Source organism: Fundulus heteroclitus, chromosome 4 (assembly GCF_011125445.2).
Source record: "Fundulus heteroclitus isolate FHET01 chromosome 4, MU-UCD_Fhet_4.1, whole genome shotgun sequence".
NCBI classification, from domain to species: domain Eukaryota; kingdom Metazoa; phylum Chordata; class Actinopteri; order Cyprinodontiformes; family Fundulidae; genus Fundulus; species Fundulus heteroclitus.
This window is the reverse complement of record NC_046364.1, coordinates 17257415-17278027: the sequence shown is the minus strand read 5'-3', so window position 1 is coordinate 17278027 and position 20613 is coordinate 17257415. Positions and strand designations below refer to the sequence as shown.

The 20613-nt window shown below is 39.3% G+C and overlaps 1 protein-coding gene across 1 annotated transcript in view; it reads left to right on the top strand.

The window, feature by feature from the left end:
• chrna7a (cholinergic receptor, nicotinic, alpha 7a (neuronal)) overlaps nt 1-20613 on the top strand; it is a 35314-nt gene that overhangs the window by 10775 nt on the left and 3926 nt on the right. Inside the window, exons 6-10 of the mRNA XM_012850856.3 lie at nt 3387-3466; nt 8374-8541; nt 8682-8876; nt 16317-16403; nt 18272-18381. Of these exons, the coding sequence (XP_012706310.2) occupies nt 3387-3466; nt 8374-8541; nt 8682-8876; nt 16317-16403; nt 18272-18381 (640 nt within the window). The remainder of the gene's footprint in view (nt 1-3386; nt 3467-8373; nt 8542-8681; nt 8877-16316; nt 16404-18271; nt 18382-20613) is intronic.

Sequence of the window (20613 nt, the reverse complement as noted above, 5' to 3'; positions counted from 1 at the left end):
ACATTAGTTCTGATGCTAATCCCCAGATCCTATCATCGACTTCAGATGGAAATAGAAATGGCTCTGATGTTGAAACCAGGACGTCATTGTTTTCTGCTTCAGTTTCTACTCAGGGCTTGTTGAAATATTTTCCTCTCCACTTGCCATTTGAGCAGCATTTAGTTTAAGCACAGACCAATGTACGTTATTTGGGGAGTGGTGGCCTAGTGGTTAGAGCACAGAGCTTTGGTCCCAGAGGTTCTGAGTTCAAATCCTGCAGACTGCCACTCTGGGTCCCTGAGCAAGACCCTTAACCCTGATTGCTCCCCAGGCGCCGCACAGTGGCAGCCCACTGCTCCCCAAGGGGATGGGTTAAGATGCAGAAGTGAATTTCTCCATTGTGAGATCAATAAAGTTCAATTAATTGATCCACTCACCTGTTTTGGCTGGTTGGGCTTACCAGTCCTACCTTACAGGTAATGGTTGTGCATGTACCTTTATGAACAATGTGGTTGCAGATTTTGTTTTTCACTTTTGCAATACTTCATTTCTCTTTTGTTAACCATTGGTGTAATCTTTTTTGTATCACCAAGAACCTTTTTTCAATGAAGGAACTAAGTCCTAACAAATAATTGTCAGACAACTCGATAGGCGGATCTAATCAAGATGTCTGCTTTAGCCTGAAGAGGTTTCTTTCAGAAAATGACACCTCCATTTGCGGAGCTACTGAATGAGCTGTTTTATGTGCCTGTAAGGCTGTTTTTATGTAGCAGGCAATATCGATGCAGCAGCTAAACAACATAAATTGGAAATAAATTGAAGTTTGTTGATTAGCTCTGCATCATTTATTATCCTGGGACTGATTTATTGATGTGTGCTCGTTGACCAAAAGAGTGTCAGGATCTGTTAACGTGCCACTCTGTAATGTTTTAAACCTTGTGCAATTTTTCTCATTAAATGGTTAACTGAATTGTGCGATAATACCGAAAGTGTTGACATCCAGACAGTTTACATTATGCACAAACCCTTCCTGACTACAGGACAGATCTTATGCAGGTTTTTGACCATCCTTCTTTGTACATTCCCTCTGGATGTTTTGAGACTTCTTTTTTTTAGGCACTCTTCGTTTGTTTACGTAAACAATTAGATTGTTGATATTTGTCATGGTTTTTGTCTGTCCGCCTTCTGCGTTCCACCATGCTCACCTGGTCTGCTGTGATCAGCTTCATGCTTTGCATCTGTTTCCTGGACTACCTCAGCCATCCACAGCAACTGGTTTAGTGCCAGATTATTGAAAGTGCATGCTAGAAGACGGCCAGTGGTTTTTTCTCCATTCCTGATCCCCATGCCTCCTGGATATTCCTGCCTCGCCCTGCCCATGTCTGACTTCTACCGCGCTTCAGATTTTTGGATGTCATCCTTGTTTCTGAGCCCTGACCTACGAGACTTGGTTACATTTTGTATTTGTCTGCCTGCCTCTGATCTTCTGTGTATGACCCTCACTTGCCCTTTAGATCTATAATTTATCTCTGCCATAGTGCCTGATGCCTCTGCAGTGAGTAACGCCTACTCTCATCACAGCTGGGTTGAAACCAGCTTGTTTTTGAAGAGGTTCCCAGGAGGCATCCAGGTTTCTGTTGCCAAATAAACTTTTAAAACTCAACTCAGTGTTTAGCTGAATTTCTGGGTTTTCTGTCAGGCTCTTGACATTTTTTGCCATGTTTTGGACCTACCAAAAGATCCAATGACAGCCCACTCTGAGCTTTCAAGCAGAGGCCACCATGTGCGATTATTTCAAAGACTCTTAACTTCTAACAAGGCTCCCAGCACAATATAGATTCACAATCATACTTGACAGTGGGCATTAGGTACTTTTCCACATAGTCACTGTTTGTATCACACCTTGCCAACAGTGTTTGTTGCTGAAAGATAAATCTCAGACTCATCTGACCAAAAAAAACATGATACCAGTTAAATTCCCCAAATTCAATTAGTTTTTTTGGTGACAGGACAGAAAATGCCTTTCTGGCGTGCATCCAAGATGCCTCTCTATGCTACTGTCCAACGAGCTTTAAAGATATTTTTCCTTCCTTACAATCTTCCTCATCGTGAATGACAGTAAGATCAGCTTGGGTCCTTATCTAGCCTTCAATAAATTGTTCCAGTTCTTTAAATAGTTTTATTGCTTTCACTGTGGATGTGGAAAGGTTTAGGTCAGAAGCTATTTATTTTAGCCATTTCATGATTAATGACGATTACATTTCTGGATTACTACATTTACATGTTGTCTTTACCATTTTGAAGAAAAATTGTTTGTTGTTTCATTTCATATTTATGCCCAATGAAACAGGAAGTACCGGTTTACTATAAAAGGTTTTCACAATGCCCATTAATTTAACAATGTCACATATAGATTAATAAAAACTCTCCAGGTACTTTAATGTGACAGGAATTTCTAGGAGTGCTGACAATAGAGGCATTTGTGTATGTGTTAAATACTTATTTCTCCATTTTTCTGTTACTAATGTGTTGTTTTCTAAATTTTTGTAGTTTCATTTCCAATTTCGATAAACAAATGGCCGATTGATAGGTTATAATCAGGTGGGTTTATGTTTAAATGTAATCAATCTATGACTATAAATATGTATTACTCTTTTATCTTATTGTAGTTCTTACCATGGAGGCTCTACTGGCTTGCTAGTTCTGCACCTATAAATCATTTTTCAGTCTTGTCAAGATATTTTTAACCATGAAAAGCTTAACAAAGAATGTAGAATTTATACAATTTCTGAATATAAAGCTTACCTGTTGTTATAGAAACAGTTTCCAAGACAAGATACATTACGATTCAAGGTTAGCCTTTAAAATATTCAGGCACATCTAGATCTTTGATCTGGAACAGTAAATCATTTTGACAAATGAATAAAATCCTATTAGAGGAGATAGCAGAGAGGGCTTTTATTGTAGACCCCTAATGGAAAGAGCCCCAGAGATCACCATTAATCAACGTTTAAAGGATCTGAACAAACCAAATTACAGGCACTCAACTAAATAAGGGAAAAGCTGCTGAATCATATTTGTCATTGTCTCAGGACATTCTTGATTTTAGACCTTTGGGATCAAGCTGGCTTCTGTTTTAGCTTCAGTTTAACCTTTCCTCTGTCTCAGGGGGCTTCATCTGGAAGTTGTATGTAGATGCATCAGGGCAGGACGAGGAGAACCACTAGAGTTATAATCACTGCTGCACCTGGTGGGCGCCTTGCACCTGCAGCAAGGCACAGATACTTGAATATGTGTTTTTGTTAGGGGCTCAACAACCGAGAGTGTTGGAAGCAATGCCTTGGTTACCGATGAAACTGTAGACCATTCTGACGTAGTCTCTGTGCTTCTTTTTATCTTGTGTGCAGTGCAGATGAAAGGTTTGATGCAACATTTCACACCAACATTTTGGTCAACTCCTCAGGCGCCTGTTCGTATCTTCCTCCAGGTGAGAATTTTAATCTTATAGCTTGTTGCCAGACTTTACCAGCAGAAATTTACTCAGCAGGAATTTTGCATTGTTACCTTTTATTGTTTTGACGAGTCTAGATGATTTATGCAGGGTCAGAAGCAACATATGATGCAATCCATATGACATCTTTTTCACTTCAAGCAGTTTTTAGGCAAAAGATTGCCTATATTTGATATTAACTTCATCTATATGGTGCACCTGCTTATACCCTGTGAAAATATTTGTCAATTATAAAACTATTTGGTATGTCTGACGGCAGAAACAGCTATGTACTAGGACTAGGAGTTGATGAGCTGCTGAAGAAAGAGCCAAATGATGCTCTAGTTTCGTAAGAAATATTTATTTATTTTTTGTCGAAAGAAAAGTTTGTTTCTTGTTATAGTAAACTTTCTTAATAAACTAGGTCAAACCTAACTTCAGCTCCTGCTGCGTCAGAAAGTACTGGATGCATTTTAAAGTAGCCCACCAAACATGTAGTCTGATCCACATATTTTTTGATCATTAGGTTTATTATTCTGTTCTAGTTGAGCTAAAATGTCATGGACTCCAGAAAACGAAAGCATAGCATTACATCTGTAATTTAAAGAGTGAACGTAATTGTTTTCATTGTCATCTAATTCAGTCGTATTTCCTGCCACCTCAGGGGAAGCGCACGCTTTTATTGACGGCTAGGTTTTACATCTCAGGGTGTAATAAAGTACAACACAGGTCCATCAGCAGGTTTAGAAAAATGTGTTCTTAAAAAAAAACTCTGTCCTGAAAAGCAACACAGTGTATTAAATATTGCCATCCTGAGCCAGCACATGGTTTTATGCTGGTGTCTGCAGAATTATTTATTTATCCAGTTAACCTCACTGATTAAAACCGTGCCACTTATTTCCCATTTATACTATCCATGCATGATAATGTTTGCCTTCTGCATTAAGCAGTTAAATGCTTAACAGATACCTAGCAAAACAAAACAATAAAACTCACAGATGAAACTTCTTTTGAAAGTTGTGTCAGTCACAAGAGTGTTTTTTTTTTGTCTTTTGTATAGTATGTTATGGCTGTTGTACTGAAACAGTAATTTCTCTGGGATTATTAAAGTATTTCTGATTCTGAGTATTGTTTATTTATTGTATTATTTATTTTATTTTTATAAAACTGTAAATGTTTCTTTGGGCTTAGTAACTAATATAGAATGAAAATAACACATGATCATTTTATTCTTGGTAATTTAATGATTGAAGTATTTAGGTGTGGTGATATTTTTTCAGCTGCTCACTTCACCAAAAGCACACCATGTATTATCCTTGTGTCTTAAATTCTTAATTTACATAAGGGTCAAATGTAACATGTGATAATTTACTTATATTTTTCTACAATATCTATCCAAAACAATAATAAGTTAATAAACTTGGCGAATGGCATTACTTTTTAAAATCCTTTTTCTACCCGACTCGTGAGTTTAAATTATCTACAATGACTGTGACAGAACTGGCTAAACTTATGGGAGAGGAGACAGAAGAAACAGGAAGTGGAACTAATGGTGAAAGGAGTTGAGGGCTTTAAAACGGGAGGAAAATGGGGGCAGTAAACTGGCAAGGCAGAGGGGGAACTGAATCTAACAGAGAAATATGAGAATGGCCAGACATGGGGGGACCTAACTAATCTAGGAAGGAGTAGACCTAAAAGACTATAAAAATAATAAAGGCCAGAAGCTAACTAAAACAGGCACTGAATCTAATAGTACAAGAATACACTAATAGCATAAATACTGAACAGAAACTAATCTAAAGAAAGGCAAACATAAAATAGAGATCTAACAGAACTATTAAAATAATAGAGAACATAAGATAACTAGACAGGAACTGAATCTAACCAGAATACACTATTAACATAAATAATGAACAGGAAACTAAACAGCTGACAAAACACGAGGATCTGAGGATGAACAATACAAAAGTGCAAAATAACCCGATTGCAGGATCCCTGTGGAACTAAGTTGTAATTTATTTAATAACCAGCCAAATAATAAAAGAACAGCTTTAATTGGCATGGCAATATTTCTCTTCCACTTTCCTTTATAGGTTTTTTTAAGTTTAGTGTTCAAAATACCCTCGTCATGATCCTTGGTTTTGTGTTGGACTTGCTGATTTGGATCATTCCTTCAGTTATTATTTCCTGTGTTCTATCTATTATTTACTTGTATCCTGCTTCTGTTACATGTCTGTTTCCTCCCTGTCTGCCCTGCCAGCTTTCCTTCTTCACTTTCTTAGCTTGCACCTGTCACCTTAATTATTGATTCATTGTCTTCACCTGTGCTTCTGGTTTCCCCTTCCTCCTCCCCCTTTATTTAAAGCCACCTGTCACCCTTCACTAATATTGAGATCCTGTGTCGTGACTCATCCCTCTTCCTCTGTTGTTCTCACCGGGTTTTAACGCCAAGTGCCCTAAATACATTAATAAAGCAGCACAGGTCCTGTTGGAAGGATTCTCTGAAAGATGAAACTCTTTTTGCCAATCAACATCTTGTAGACGGGTTAGAGGTGCATCAGTTTCTGGAAAACCATAAAAAACACATGCATGTCCAAACGTTGATTTACATATGAGAACTTAATGAAACCAAAGGCTTCCCTGACACAGCCAGTAATTACTGCTCCGCTTTGGCAGGCTCCTCTCCCCACTTTATCCCTTACAGTGCAAAAAGCCCTGGCCTGCCTTGCTGCAGCATCTTAATCAATACCAACGTAAATAGCTCCATCTCTGAATCTAGTCCAGATTGATTGCATCTGGCAATAGCAAATTGCCTCTCAACTTTACTCCAAATTGACCATCATTGAAAACTGGCACAAAATGATAATGCCCTGTATACATTCCTATGGCTGTAACAAATGAGTAAAATATATATATAGACGTGACCTGTACAGACAAATCATTGAAGCTTCCCAATATTTGGCAGTAAATAGGAGTCTCTCTGTTTGTTTGCCCCCCCTCCCCCCCCCCCAACCCCATCACTTTTCATTTCCTTAACATCTCTATCATATTCATGACAGTGGGAGAGAGAAGCGACTTGTTTACCGTCAGCCTCTCACATCTTTCTTTAAAATGGATGGAAATTAGTCTGGCTCTCCTGCAGATTTAGACTCTGCTTTCACCCTGTTGTCATATAGAAATTTTTTGGCTCTTCTGAGGATGGATGGAACTGTAACTCTGTCTTCTCGGATTAAAACCTCCATTTGGACCCGCCTGTATATTTGACATCACTGTTCAGCTTTCCTTTATTTATTTATTTTAGATTAGCCTAACAGGGGCACGCTGGTGGCACAGCGGGTAGCACGACCCATGTACGGATGCCTTAGTCCTCGATGTGGTCGACCCGGGTTTGACTCCGACCCGCGGTCCTTTGCCGCATGACTCTCCCCCTCTTCCACCCCCTTCCTGTCAGCACACTGTGTTAAAAAAAAAAAAAAGCGAGCCACTAGAGCAGCAAAAAATCTCCAAAAAAAAAAAAATTAGCCTAATGGATTTTTGTCAAAGACTGAAATATATAAAGTTGCTCTCAAAAGTTTATACACCCGAAAATTATTTAGAAAAAATCTAAATAATAAGAAAGGGCAATAACCTGGTAGTGTAGGTTTTCACACCCTTAAACTAATACCTACTTGAAGGAGATTTTGATTCATAGACATCATTGATTGTTCTTTGGTCAGTTCTTTGGCTATATTATTGACTTATTAATATTTCTCCGCTCTACTTTGCCGGAGTTCTTTTAAATATATCAGATTGTGAGAACATCTCTTGTCCACGACTCTCTCTCTCTCTCTCTCTCTCTCTCTGGGTTTAATATCTTTATTTATCTAGAAGAAACTTGAGGGTTTAGCGTCTAAACTGTTCATGATTTCACAAGATTTGAGATTATTTTACCCATGCCAGGATGTTTTCTTGGGAAGAGAAGCCTTCAGTCCTGAACCCTGCTACCCATGTCAAAACACAAAGGGAAAGCAGGAGATGTTTGTCAAACACAAGCACAAACCAACCAGAATGTCCTGCAACGTCTTGGGTCTTGCTGTCAGTCTCTTGGCATGCTCCTTGACCAGTTTCCATCTGGTCTTTTCATTAGTTTTGGAGAAATCTCCTGTGTTCATAATGTCAACTTTCTCTAATATCTGCTACAATTACAGTTTTACTGATTACAGTTTTTACTATACTATTGATTATACATAATGCTGTCATTTTTTTTACATCATTTCCTTGAATGGTGCCGTCGTACAACGAGATTCTTTGGATCCTTTGTGACCAAACTGAAAACTAGCTAAGGAATGCAAATGAGTAAATGCCAGAAATAATCTCACTTGGACTGCTCAACTTATTTTAGGCATATCAGATTCCCTGTAATGAAGAAAAAAAAAAATCTGAAACTTGATTAAAATGAGCATAAAATAAAACTTGTGGATGGACGAGGTGAATCCAGGTTATTGCAGAATTTTTTTTTTCTGTTCAAAAATTCACGTTTTCCCCCTCAAACAGATTTCTTAGATTTCCTGTTGAATTCTACAGCTTATGTATGACGTGAAAAGTGTTGAGCGACGGCAACTGCTCTGAAGGGTGTAGGCTTTGTATTCAGAGGCTATTAGTCTTCGAGGCAACCATCTGGGGTCTGCTGCCTAGCCTTGGCAGCCTCGCTACATGTCTTTACACTTTTTCTTTCTGCCCGTTTCGTGACCGAATACGTAAATAAAGGCCACTGGCAGCACGAAATAGCGACAAAAGTCTTTCATGTACATCTATGCATCCAAGGTTTTCCAGCAGAACAGTTTGAGCCTTTAGTCACTTCATCAGCCCACTGTTTTAAAGGTTATTCACTGTCACTGATCTTTTGGTGCTTCTCGCCACAACAGGTATCTTTAAGAGCACCTGCTACATTGACGTCCGTTGGTTCCCCTTTGATGTCCAGAGATGTGACCTGAAGTTTGGCTCCTGGACGTATGGAGGCTGGTCCCTAGATCTAAAGATGGTGGAGGCAGACATCACCGGCTACATCGCCAATGGAGAATGGGACCTTGTTGGTAAAAGGGTGGCCTATGATTTCCTCCGTACGGCGTGGTCGTCGCATATCTTGCCGTTGCTGTTCCGTTGTTTTACTTTTTTGACCACACTGCTGCTCTAACAGATTGCTGTTGTTTTTTTGTTTTTTTTTGCTTCCCAGAGGTTCCGGGTCGAAGGAACGAGCGTTTTTACGAATGCTGCGACGAGCCTTACCCTGACATAACCTTCACTGTGGTGATGAGGAGACGGACCCTCTACTACGGCCTCAACTTGCTCATCCCGTGTGTCTTGATCTCCACTCTGGCTCTGCTCGTCTTCCTCCTGCCTGCCGACTCCGGGGAAAAGATCTCACTGGGTTTGGGGAATCGGCGCACGCACTCACACAAACATGTGAAATAGATACTGAGGATTTGTTAATTGAAAAGCTTTCCAGGTAGCCATCTTTCAGAAGTACATTAAAGTGTTGAACACGCGCTGTAAAAAAACAGGTAGACCTGACATTTCAGAATAGCTACCAGATGCCTTTCAAGTTTAGTTTTAATTGGCTTTCATTAATTATTGCAGAGTGGTCTGAAAACACTAAGCCTGATTATATATTGCAATCCACTGCAACTTCAAAAACTACTAAATTAAATATTTAAGATCTCTTTCAGGAGCAGAAAGTGCTTAGAAAACCTTGCTCAGAGTACAAAACTAAGATAACGCAACTTTCTCTGGTTAATATGACTGTAGATGAAAGTGCTAGCCTGTAGAAAATACACAACTTTTTTTCTCATTCATCTATGTGAAATCATAAACAGATGAGTGACGGGAACCTAAAATGAACTGACTGACAAGATTTACTGGTTTGAAACAATAAATATTCTCTTCTGGTGTCAGCCAGGTGCTGTTTTAGTGCAACACAGTAATAGGCCATGGATTCACTCTGTGTCTTATTTGTCTTTGCTGCAGTCTGAGTCCCATTTCATCTACATCATTCAGAGAAAAAGTCAGCAGTAGTCTGGTTAAATTAGAAACGAGCCATAGATCCAAGCTTTTCTCCAGGTTCTACTTTGTTGCTCCGCAGTCCTTTAGGCCAGGTTGAGGTTGCCGTTCTGGTTGGTTTGCTATTTTTAATTTGAGTATGCAGTCACACAATTTCTTGTCTGAAGAAATTTCAGTCACGGTTAAGCAACAAAATGTATCTACAGCTGCATGGCTGGGCAATGTCATGTGGCAATTTTGGTTCATTCAGAATTGTAGTGTTTGCAAAAATATACAGTGCTTTGCAAAACTATCCATCCCCCTTGGCTTTCTACCTGTTTTGTTACATGCATAAAATAATTTTAAAACCTGAAAATTGTCATGTGCATATGCATCCAACAACTTTGTTTTTTTGCTTAAAGTTCAGGCGCTATCAATTCACTTCAAAAATCCCATAATGAGTGAGATGAAGTCCACCTGTGAGTAATCTAAGCGTCACATGATCTGTCAGTATAAACAGACCTTTTGTAAATTAAGGTCCCAGAGGCTTCAGCACCAATAACAAAAAGAGACATCAAACCATGAAGACCAAAGAGCTGCCGAGACAAATCAGAGACAAAGTTAAGATGTGCAAGCAGGCCAGTCGGCAGCTTTGTCAGAGCCTGGGACAACACTACCTGTTACCTGGTCATCTGTCTCTCCATCTCCTTTGTCACCTACTTCCCCCACCACCACCCACTCCACCCCACCCCTGACCCACTCTTCAATCTGACAAAAAAAAACCTCAGTTCATCTTCAAAGGTCTCACAAACAAATTGGAAAGCATTGTGTAAAAACACATTCAGAAGAAACATTTGAATGTGTTGGAATGGCCTAGTCAAAGTCCAGATTTCAATGCAAATGAGAATCTGCAGTTAAACTTGAATATCGCTGTTAATAAGCAAAGATCATTGATCACGGAGGAGCTGGAGCCTGTTTAGTCCTGGGAAATGGACAGAAATCTAAAAGACAAGATGCAGCAAAGTCGCAGTGACGGATCCAAAGAGACTTGCATCTGGAATTGCTGCCAAAGATGGCTCTACAAAATAGACTTTATGTGGGGGCAATTATGCACCTTGAAGTTTTCTTTAATTTTGTTGTATTTGTTGTTTGCTTTACCCAAAAAAATAGTACATCAACCTTGTATGCACACTCTTTAATGGAAATGGTCCAAAGTCTCTGACAACCCATTTCTTTTCATGATTGATAAACAACAAAACATGAAAAATGCCAACGGGGTGAATACCATTGCCGGCCACTGTATACAACAAAATGCATGCTTTACTTTGTCTTTTATTTGGTTGCTTTTATGAGAGGCTGGATTATTCATTATGGTCTTGCCAAAGATCATTTTAACAACAAAGCGGGGGAAGTGATCAACACTGATTATATCTTCAAGCTGATGTGAACTAGAATTTCAAATTAGGACAAAATGTTTTACTAAAGCACTTGCAACCAAAATTGGATGTTGGCTGCTAAATTTTATTGACTAATATCAAATGTATTGACTAATAACTGCTACATGGATTATATTGTATGTATATTTAATTTGTTTTTTTCCCTAGTGTCAACTAAATCCTCTCATGTTGGGCCTTCTCAACCCAAACAATCCATCCATTCCATCCATTCCATTTTCCGAACCGCTTTATCCCTCATGGGGTCGCGGGGGTTGCTGGTGCCTATCTCCAGCGTTCACAGGGCGATAGGCGGGGTACATCCTGGACAGGTCGCCAGTCTGTCGCAGGGCAACACAGAGACAAACAACCATTCATGCACACACTCACACCTAAGGACAATTTGGAGAAGCCAATTAACCTAACAGTCATGTTTTTTGGAATGTGGGAGGAAGCCGTAGTACCCGGAGAGAACCCACGCATGCACAGGGAGAACATGCAAACTCCATGCAGAAAGACCCAGGGGTGTCTTTCTGCATGGAGTTTGCATGCAGTGTGCAGCCCACAGTGGCACTGCGCCACTGTGGGCTGCACAGTGGCGCAGTGGGTAGCGCTGTTGCCTTGCAGCAAGAAGTTCCAAACAATCCAATATCCCTCTAAATCCCATCCTTCCCCAAAGACACACCACCACTAACGTTAACTAGTTTTTTCTGCAGATAGTGTGGTTGAGCTATGTGGCTGCTGATAGCTTGCAGGTTAATGGCACCAAATCTTACCTAGAGTATATCTTATTTAAACACGTCACACAGAAACACTGATGTGTTTTCATTGAAATGCAGGCCAAACGTTTGTTGCAGCTGTAGTTACATAACTAGTTGTCTTCAAGCCTTTGCTCCATTTAGCTATGTTAACCTCCTGAGCCAAACTTACTCTTAGCCTGCCAGCTGAGTTCATCCCACCCAATTCCTGACCCAAAAAGGTTAACAGATGCACGAGTGTCATTTTATGGTTTAGTCGTCTTAAATAAAGGAAAAACAATTATCCTTAATGATTTCATAGCCCTATGATGGTATTTTCATTGCATCTAAATGTCGGCTACAAGCACTGGCTCAATCTGCTAGAAAAAGCATTACAAGGCCACGTAGCAAATCCCCTCTGACTAAAAGTGAAAGAATGGTTGGCCAATCAATATGACTATCAAAAGGTTCACTGTTATGCAGTTTAAATAAACCACCAGTACCTGAAGAATTATTGAATAACAATTTGGTTAGCTAATAAAACTGACGACAAGGACAAAAAGCTTTGAGAAAACTACAGGCTTTTATTGGAAGCCCTGACAGTTTAGTTTTTTTAATATGCAGTCAAAATGTGGTATTGCTCTTGGTCTTTCTAAGCCTCTCAGACCTTTTGATTTCACTATTTCACTGGCATCTATTGTCCAGAATCAGACAAGCAGGGAAACCAATATTAAAGCCACACACGGTGTTTAATACCTGGTGATACTGAGGGCTGGCTGCTCATAGCAATGCTGACAGACATGATGGCTGAGGCAGGGAAGGAGTCCGAACGATAGGCCTGGGTCATGCACAGGTGGTCAAAAACAAGGAAGACAAATCCTGGGACTTGGCAAGGCTTGTATGTCGTGATACAATTCCAGGTTGTGGTTCAGAAAGGAGAAAGCAGTGTAGATGTCGGACAGGGGATTGGCAAGGCAGGAAAAACCAAAGAACTTGGTTGTGGTCAAAAACGTGACAAACAGGCATGACGAAACGCTGGACGTCTGCTTTTTTAGAAGCTTTCAATAATCTGGCACTGATCTTCTGTCTGCAGTGAGCTTTGAAAGAGCATGACACAGGTACGTGGAATGAGGCTGATTGCAGAGCTGCAGAGAGGGAGACTTAATTGTAGAGGATTGGAGGAGGGGCAGCATGGGTTAGGGCCAGTGGTCATGACAAATTAAGACATCCATTATATTTGTGAATTTTTTTTTAACTCAGTGTTTTTGTTTTCTGTTTTTGTTTTTTTTTTACCTCCATTGACGTTTTCAATTATTTCTGCATGATATTCCTTTGTGTCAAGCACTGCAATGATGGCCTCCTGCTAGGCTGAATATATCTGGAATATGTGCATGCAACTAATTACTTGGTTAAAAATTGTTGATCAATCAAGTCAGTCATGACCAGAGTCGTTCTGACTCACCGCCAACCCTTTTATGTTTTTTCCTTTATCCAAAACGTCCTGATATCCCATTCCACTTGTCCTATGTGTAATCACCTGCTCAGGGTGAAATACTGGTTTGTAATTCATTCGCTTTCTTCGTAGTCTTTTGAGCCGAGCAGAAAATCAACACTGGCTGGCTGACTTAATTGTCTGATCAAGAAAACAGAGCGATCTCATCTCAGCTTTCACAGTTGAACTAAAAGCATTATGAATAAGCAAATAAGGTTTTATGAAGCCATTTTTTTTAACCTGGAGGGTGATTGTGTTGTATAGTGTCTGCTGTTTGTGGAAGAGAAGGGCGCTGATTTATGCAGCTCCCCGAAATATGCTGCAGCTGGTTTCCATCATTAGCCGTGCTGCAGTTAGAGTTAGATGTGTGGACCTGCGTGTGTGTTTTCCCTCATATACATTCCCTCTGATGTGTAGATTGCTAGAGGAAAATGAAATGAGACTTGCCCGTTTGAAGTTAATGACAAACTGTTATGCAGATCCTGTTTGAAAGCTTTTATTTAATGTAGTTCACATCACAAATCATGGCTCTCTAAGGAGTTATAGATGATGGAAATGTTAAATCTGTCTGCCTGTGTGCTGGCACGTGTGCTCGTCAAACTGGAGTCAGTATAACAACCTGCCAACTCTACAGCTTTTTTTTTTTTTTGTTTGTTTTTTTGCAAAAGAGAGTTTTGAACACTTTTGAGAAATGGCTGCAGTATCATCCCGCCATGAAAATTATGTTATATAACTACTGGTGGTTCTTGCATGAATTGTGCCTTCATTTGCTCCTAAAGCTTACCCCTCTAAATAAAAACAGTCTGCTAATAAAGTCCATACTGCAAACAGAAGAAAACTAAGAAACAACAATCAGTAACTGTTTATTAGGTAACGTATCAGAACCACTAAAAACTTTAAAAAGGTTAACAAAAAACACCCTACATCAAGAACTTTGAATCAGAAACCAGCCTCGGTACCTTTATACATATATATTATGGAACTTAACTCGGTGTCAATCACTCTCTAGTGACTGGATGTGCAAAAAGAGCAAAAGGAAACTTGCTCAATGAATAATTGTTAACTTGTTTTGTGCCACCCCAGATTGTGTGGCCCTGGGGTGTCAGATATATATATATATATATATATATATATATATATATATATATATATATATATATATATATATATATATATATATATATATATATATATATATATATATATAAACTCTGCCTGGAAATTTGACAGTCTTCTCGAGGTTATTGTTACAGCTCATTTGACTTGATTCACACCAACCTGGCTTTTGTGCAAGATCCATATGTATATATCCAACTTTTGATTTGCCTTTGGAATTACTGTCATCTCAGACCTCACAATTTGTGTACAGGTTCAAACAATCTGATCCAAGCTGTCAGCCTTAAATCATATCAAATTGGTTAAGATGTTTGGGAATAACCACGGAACCGCCGAGGCTTAAGCCTTCCAAGAACCAGAAACCGCTGGCATACCAGTGCCTCCGCAGAGAATCCTGTTTTATGTCACCACTTGCTGAGAGGCTACTGATGAAGAAAATAGTTTCCCTTCCAAACTCAACACTGTAATGTCCAAAACAAACATGGTTCTGTATGCTTGTTTTATTGTTACAAACGACAAAAAGAAAAGTTGCCACATGTTTTAGGCTACAAATGGAAGACAGGGGCTCCACCCAAATACCCTTAATAATAGCTTCTAGCTCCCGTTCCTTGACCTTTCACAGGGTCAACAGTAAGAAGTCTATTGTAGGGAGGAAAGGAGCTTCAGACTGCTGTGTCGTAATTCAGACAACCTTTAAACTCCGACGTCATTACATGAACGAAACGCTCATGGACGATGCGAGTCAAATCCAGGCCTACAGTTTTCCGAAGATGAACTACAAACTGCTCACTCTCCTATCTTCGAACATTTTCATTGATTTCTATGAGGGGCTGTGCTTATACATAATATCACGCATAGAATTGTGGGATACCTTCTGGCTTCTTAGCTCTGATAAGGGACAGCATGGGGTTCCTATGCTAAACTAGCTGTGGGAGGGTGCATATAGGCTTCTTTTCCTACCTCCTTCCTCACTGACTACACTATTTGGGCAGCACTGGTCATGGCCACCACTGACGCACTTCCACTTTGGTTAAAGAGTCCTTACTCTATGAGGGTATTTGGGTTGGAGCCAAGGTTTTCAACCCTGAGCATTATGTAAATGTCAAGTATGGAGGGGGCAGCTTCGTGCTCTTAGGGCATTTCACTGCCAGTGGTACTGGTGCTCTGCTCAAAGTGGATGAAATGATGAATTAATTTTTTTTACCTCCAAATTCTTCAAATTACCTACAAATCAGTAGCTAGACGATGGAAACTTGAACACATCTGGGTGTTCCAACAGGACAATGATTCCAAACGTACAACTAAACTTGCCTTGGAATCGATAAAACCTGAATGTGTCGAATAGAGGAAAGCCACAATAAATGATTGCTTTATTATTTTTTTATCTCTGGATTTCTTTGTTGTAGAGACATTTCACCCTGAATAGGAACACCTCAAATAAATTATTAAACGGAGAACATCCACAATATAAAGGACATAACATCCATTCCCACGAATGACTGAATGCAAGTTTCTGACCTGAACTCTAACTACAAACGTTTTAGTCATCAAAATTTAAATTTAAAGTGGCACTGTGTATAGAGTCCTACCTTTGATCCTGATTTGTTCATTAGCAATGATCAAGTTGTCTGACGTTGAAAAATACTTTGAAAGATCAGCTGCCTTAGAAGCTCAGACATTTTGTCAAGGCACGGAGAGTTAAGCAGAGCACTCAAAAAAAGGATCACACAAAGTTCTGTATTGTTTGTCTCTTTAAACTGATGGTAGATGAGATCTGATGAGATCAGGTGATCTCTGGACTGGTTAGTGTGAAACAACTAAAGGCTGCAGTCATAATATACATCCTCAAGTAGGTTTAAGCCATAATTCTCCAGGCTTTCTCACCATTTTTTGTGTTTTCTTTTCCCTTAAACTTTGGCAACTTTTGCCTCTAATCTTCAGTCTGTACCATTTTTAAAGCTCATTCCAGGGATCATGACACCCTTATCATTATAATAGCAGTTTCAATGCTTTTCCCTTCATTTGCTCTGACAGAGATTTGCTCTCCTTTCCAGGCATTACAGTTCTGCTCTCCCTGACTGTCTTTATGCTGCTAGTTGCAGAGATTATGCCTGCCACATCAGACTCTGTGCCTTTAATAGGTAAGTCCGGCTGGAGCTGAATGCTGCTGCTATGGTTGTCAACCATTATCGGTGGAAAGGCACGGCTGGAAAAACCCCTGTCATCCTTCTTTAACTGGGTCTCTCCGGAATTGCAGTGCAGCCAAGTTGAGCAGCCGCCCATTTTTGGTCATTCCTTTAATTCAGAGATCAGTCTTCTTAGGGGATTTACAGTAATGCAAATAAAAAGCTTTTTTCTAAGCATTTCTGTGAGGCAAATAGAACTGTAAAGAAAGCCATCCTTTCTTTACGGTTTGGATCTATTGCAATTCAAACCACTATGGATAATGTGTTCTGGGTGATGTGAAGTGTATCTGTCTCTCCACGCAGCTTTTTGTCTGCAGGGCAAAAGGGTCTAACAACCATCTTCTACATATTTCCTGTGTCCCAACACATACATGCCTTGGGGCAAACTGTGCATGTCACCTGTTGTGTTTTGTTTACAATGGCCTTCTGCTTGCTACTCTTCTGCAAAGGCTAAATTTGTGAACTGTAGCTATTAGTTGACCAGTCACCCGGCTCATCTGGGCTGTAGAATTGCTCCCGAAATACCATGGGCTGCTTGGGTGCTTCTCTGAATAATGCTCTGCTCTCCCAACCTGTCAATTTATTGGATGGCCATGTCTTAGGTTGTGCCATACCTTTCTATTTTCAAATGAGGGACAGAACAGAGGTTTTTGAGATGTGCAAAGCCTAGATGTTGCTTTATAACCTAAGCTCGTTTTTAAACTTCTCCACAAGTTTCTGCCTAACTTGTTTGCTCTGTTCCTTTGTCTTTGTGAGACTTTTTGCTCTCTAAGAATCTCTAACAAACCCCTGAAGCCTGCACAGAACGGTATATGCTGGTGTAATTACATAATAGAATGCTATTTACTAAATGGGGGACTTTTGAAGTCAATCAGTTGCAGATTGGAAAATACTAGAAACCTGTGCTTTTTAGATTGTAATTATTAAGAGATTCTCCCTCTTCACAGTGATGCACTACTCTGTGTTTGTCTGTCTCATACAATCCAAGTTAAATCCATTGAAGCTTGAAATGAGGTGACGAAATGTGAAACTGTTGCTATTCTTCCAAAGCAGTGTGTCTTTAGTGTTATGAACCTTTAAATACCCTTTTTACCAAAAGAAGCAAAGCAGAACTTTATTTTACCTTCAGATTGAATTCTTGATCTATGAGCAAGACATTTGTTGAATTCAAACAACCTTGTTTTCTAAAGGATTCTAATTTAATTTTGCTTTTATTAGAAGTCAGTCCATTGTTGGCCATTGCCAAGCCTGAAAAGGTTTTGTGTGCAGAGTTTCTAAGAAGATTCCTGGAACTCCTTTAAACTATCAACAAAGTCTTTCAAAAAAAAAAACATATGTGCAACCTATTTGGTGTGTTTCGTCTTAGTGCTGTGGAAATGGCTTTTGGTGAGTTGGCTAGAGGCATTGATGACACTTTCAAGTTGCTTAGTTTGTGTTTGGCATTGCACAGAACTCAGAATGAGCTAGCTCCAATTTTCACTGATTGCTTAACTTAGATCCGGCAAAGGCTGAAATTTAAATACTGGTTTGGATTAATATTGTTTCTAATGGCTGTCAACAGGCCTGTTTTTTGTTAAATTGTTGTTGTGTCATTCTTAACTAACTATTGAACTCCCTTGAAAATATTTATGCCATAAATAGTTAATTTATTGGCATTTAGTTTATTTTTAAGGTACTCTACATTTTGACCAAAGGAATTTTAAATCTCATAGTTTAAACATTTTGAATTTTACTTCTCCTAGTTTAAAAAGCTACATTGTGCCCCATTTTCTTCATTTAGCCTCTAACACAGCTTTCTGGTTGTCCATTTCTTCTTTACTCAGCTGAATACTTTGCCACAACCATGGTCATTGTTGGTCTGTCTGTAATTGCTACTGTTTTGGTGCTGCAGTATCACCACCATGACCCTGATGGAGGAAAGATGCCTAAATGGGTGAGTCTTCCATTTTTCATTGTTGTTTGCATTCTGTTGTTTGGTATGTTTACTCTGATTTCCTTCTTGTCTCAATCCAGGACTGCAGATGACATTGTGTTGAGGCTGTATGGTTTGCTTAGATTTGCTTTCACATTTGAACCTGCAGCTTTAAGGGTTTCCCTGTGTTCTTGTGAGACCTCCAATAGGATATGAGGAGAAAATGCAACAACACAAATTGGCCGTAGCCTAGGCTGAAGGGCCACTGGTCATTTTGCTTCTTTACCATTACATCTTGCAGCAGGGGAAGGTAATTCAGTTGGTACAGGTTTTTGAGGTTGTTGCCCACAAATGCCCCAAGGTATTTTATATCATCCACAGGCCACCTAAATGGACTTCTGTGCTGGAGTTTGGCGTGATCAAAACTTGTCAATGAAATAATTTTGCTTTTTTCCAGATTCACCTTATAGCCCGAAACACCACTATAAGAATTTAGAGCAGTTTATAGTTTGAAAATAGAGTTACTAGAGTATTTTAAGTACAAAATAACATAATCTGCCAAAAGGTTAATTTTATGAACTCTGGCCCACCTGAAAACACTCTATTTCAGGATCTTGTCTAATTGTTTCAGGTAAAGGCTCAATTGCCAAGACAAAAAAGTGCTGGAGACAAAGGGCATTCCTTTCTACTTGATCTACTTAAAAGAAATGTAGATTAAATCTGTCCATTGGTGCTGATTCTTGCCTGGGGTTTATGGTATAGAGTTTGAATCCAACTGATAAATAATGGGCCAAACCCAAACTTGGCCAACACCTTAAATAAATATGGCCACTCGAACCTATCAAACGCTTTCTCAGCATCTAAAGCTACAGCTATACTGGGCCCGTATCAGCTTTTTTTTATTATGATTAATAATATGGAGAACCTACATAGATTATTAGTTGAGGAGCGCTTTGAAATAAAGCTACACTGGTCTGGATTTATTAGTTGTGGCAAATATTGGCCAACTCTGTTAGCCAGGGCCTTGGAAATTATTTTATAGTCTGTCTTTAACAGTGAAATAGGCCGATATGAAGAGCATTTCAACTGATCTCCATTTTTCTTGTGAATTACAGTAATTATGGCTGTAGAAAATGATTCAGGGAGTATTTGAGTCATAGAGGCCAAGTTGAAGACATCCATGAGGAGTGGGAGGAGTAAGTCTTTAAATTCCCAGTAAAATTCTGGAGGAAACCCATCTTCCCCTGGCGATTTATTTGCTTGTAATGAGCCCAGAGCTCTTTCAATTTCTTTTTGTGTAAAGGGCTGATCAAGACTTTTTTTTTTGTTCCTGGCTAAGTTTGGGAAGTTCAACCATGGACAAAATTTAATCAGTATTATTCAGATTTTCTGGTGGTTCTGATGTGTATTAATGTGTGTAAAACGGTTTGAACGCATCATGTATTTTTGTTGGGTTATACATTACAGAACCTGTTTCAGATTGAATTAATTGTCCTAGAGCTTTCTTCTTTTCTCAGTTACCAAGACAGAATTTGTGCGCCTTCTCTCCCAATTCATAGTATCTTTGCTTGCTTCTCACAATGTTTTTCTCAATTTTATAAGTATGCAAAGTGTTGTATCTAAGCAATTTATTTGCCAACAACTGGTGTACTTCTTTAGACCTTGATTGTTGAAACTCCTTTTCCGGTTTCAAAATATCTGCTTCCAATGTATTTACTTTTAATACCTTTGGTATAAGAATTTTTTTGTCCCCTTAGAAAGGCTTTCAGCTTGTCCCATAATATAAAACTATTGGGGGAAGAAGCACAGTTTGTCTCGCAGGAAAGCCCAATCTGATCTCTTATAAATTTGCAGAAGTCTGGCTTTTGAAGGAGAGTAGGGTTCAAACGCCACCTATACATATTAATAGTTCAGCCATATGAATGGATAGGGTCAGAAGTGAATGATCTGATAGTGTTCTAGACGGGTGCTCAGAATCTATTGCTCTGTGAGCCAGCTGTGTTGACAACAAGAAAAGATCAATCCGAGTTGTGGCGACCAGAATAAAAGGAATAATCTATGGTTTGAGTGTGCGTTTGTTTTTACACATCGGTCAAGTTTAATTCCTTCATACATTCTGTGGTAAATTTGGCTACTTTAGATTTGGATACTGATAGAGCTGACTTATCCAGAGCAGGAACCAGGCAGAAATAAAGTCATCCCTATAAGAATGTTTGCCCATCCTCCTGACACCTTCAAGGTTATGTCTTGAAC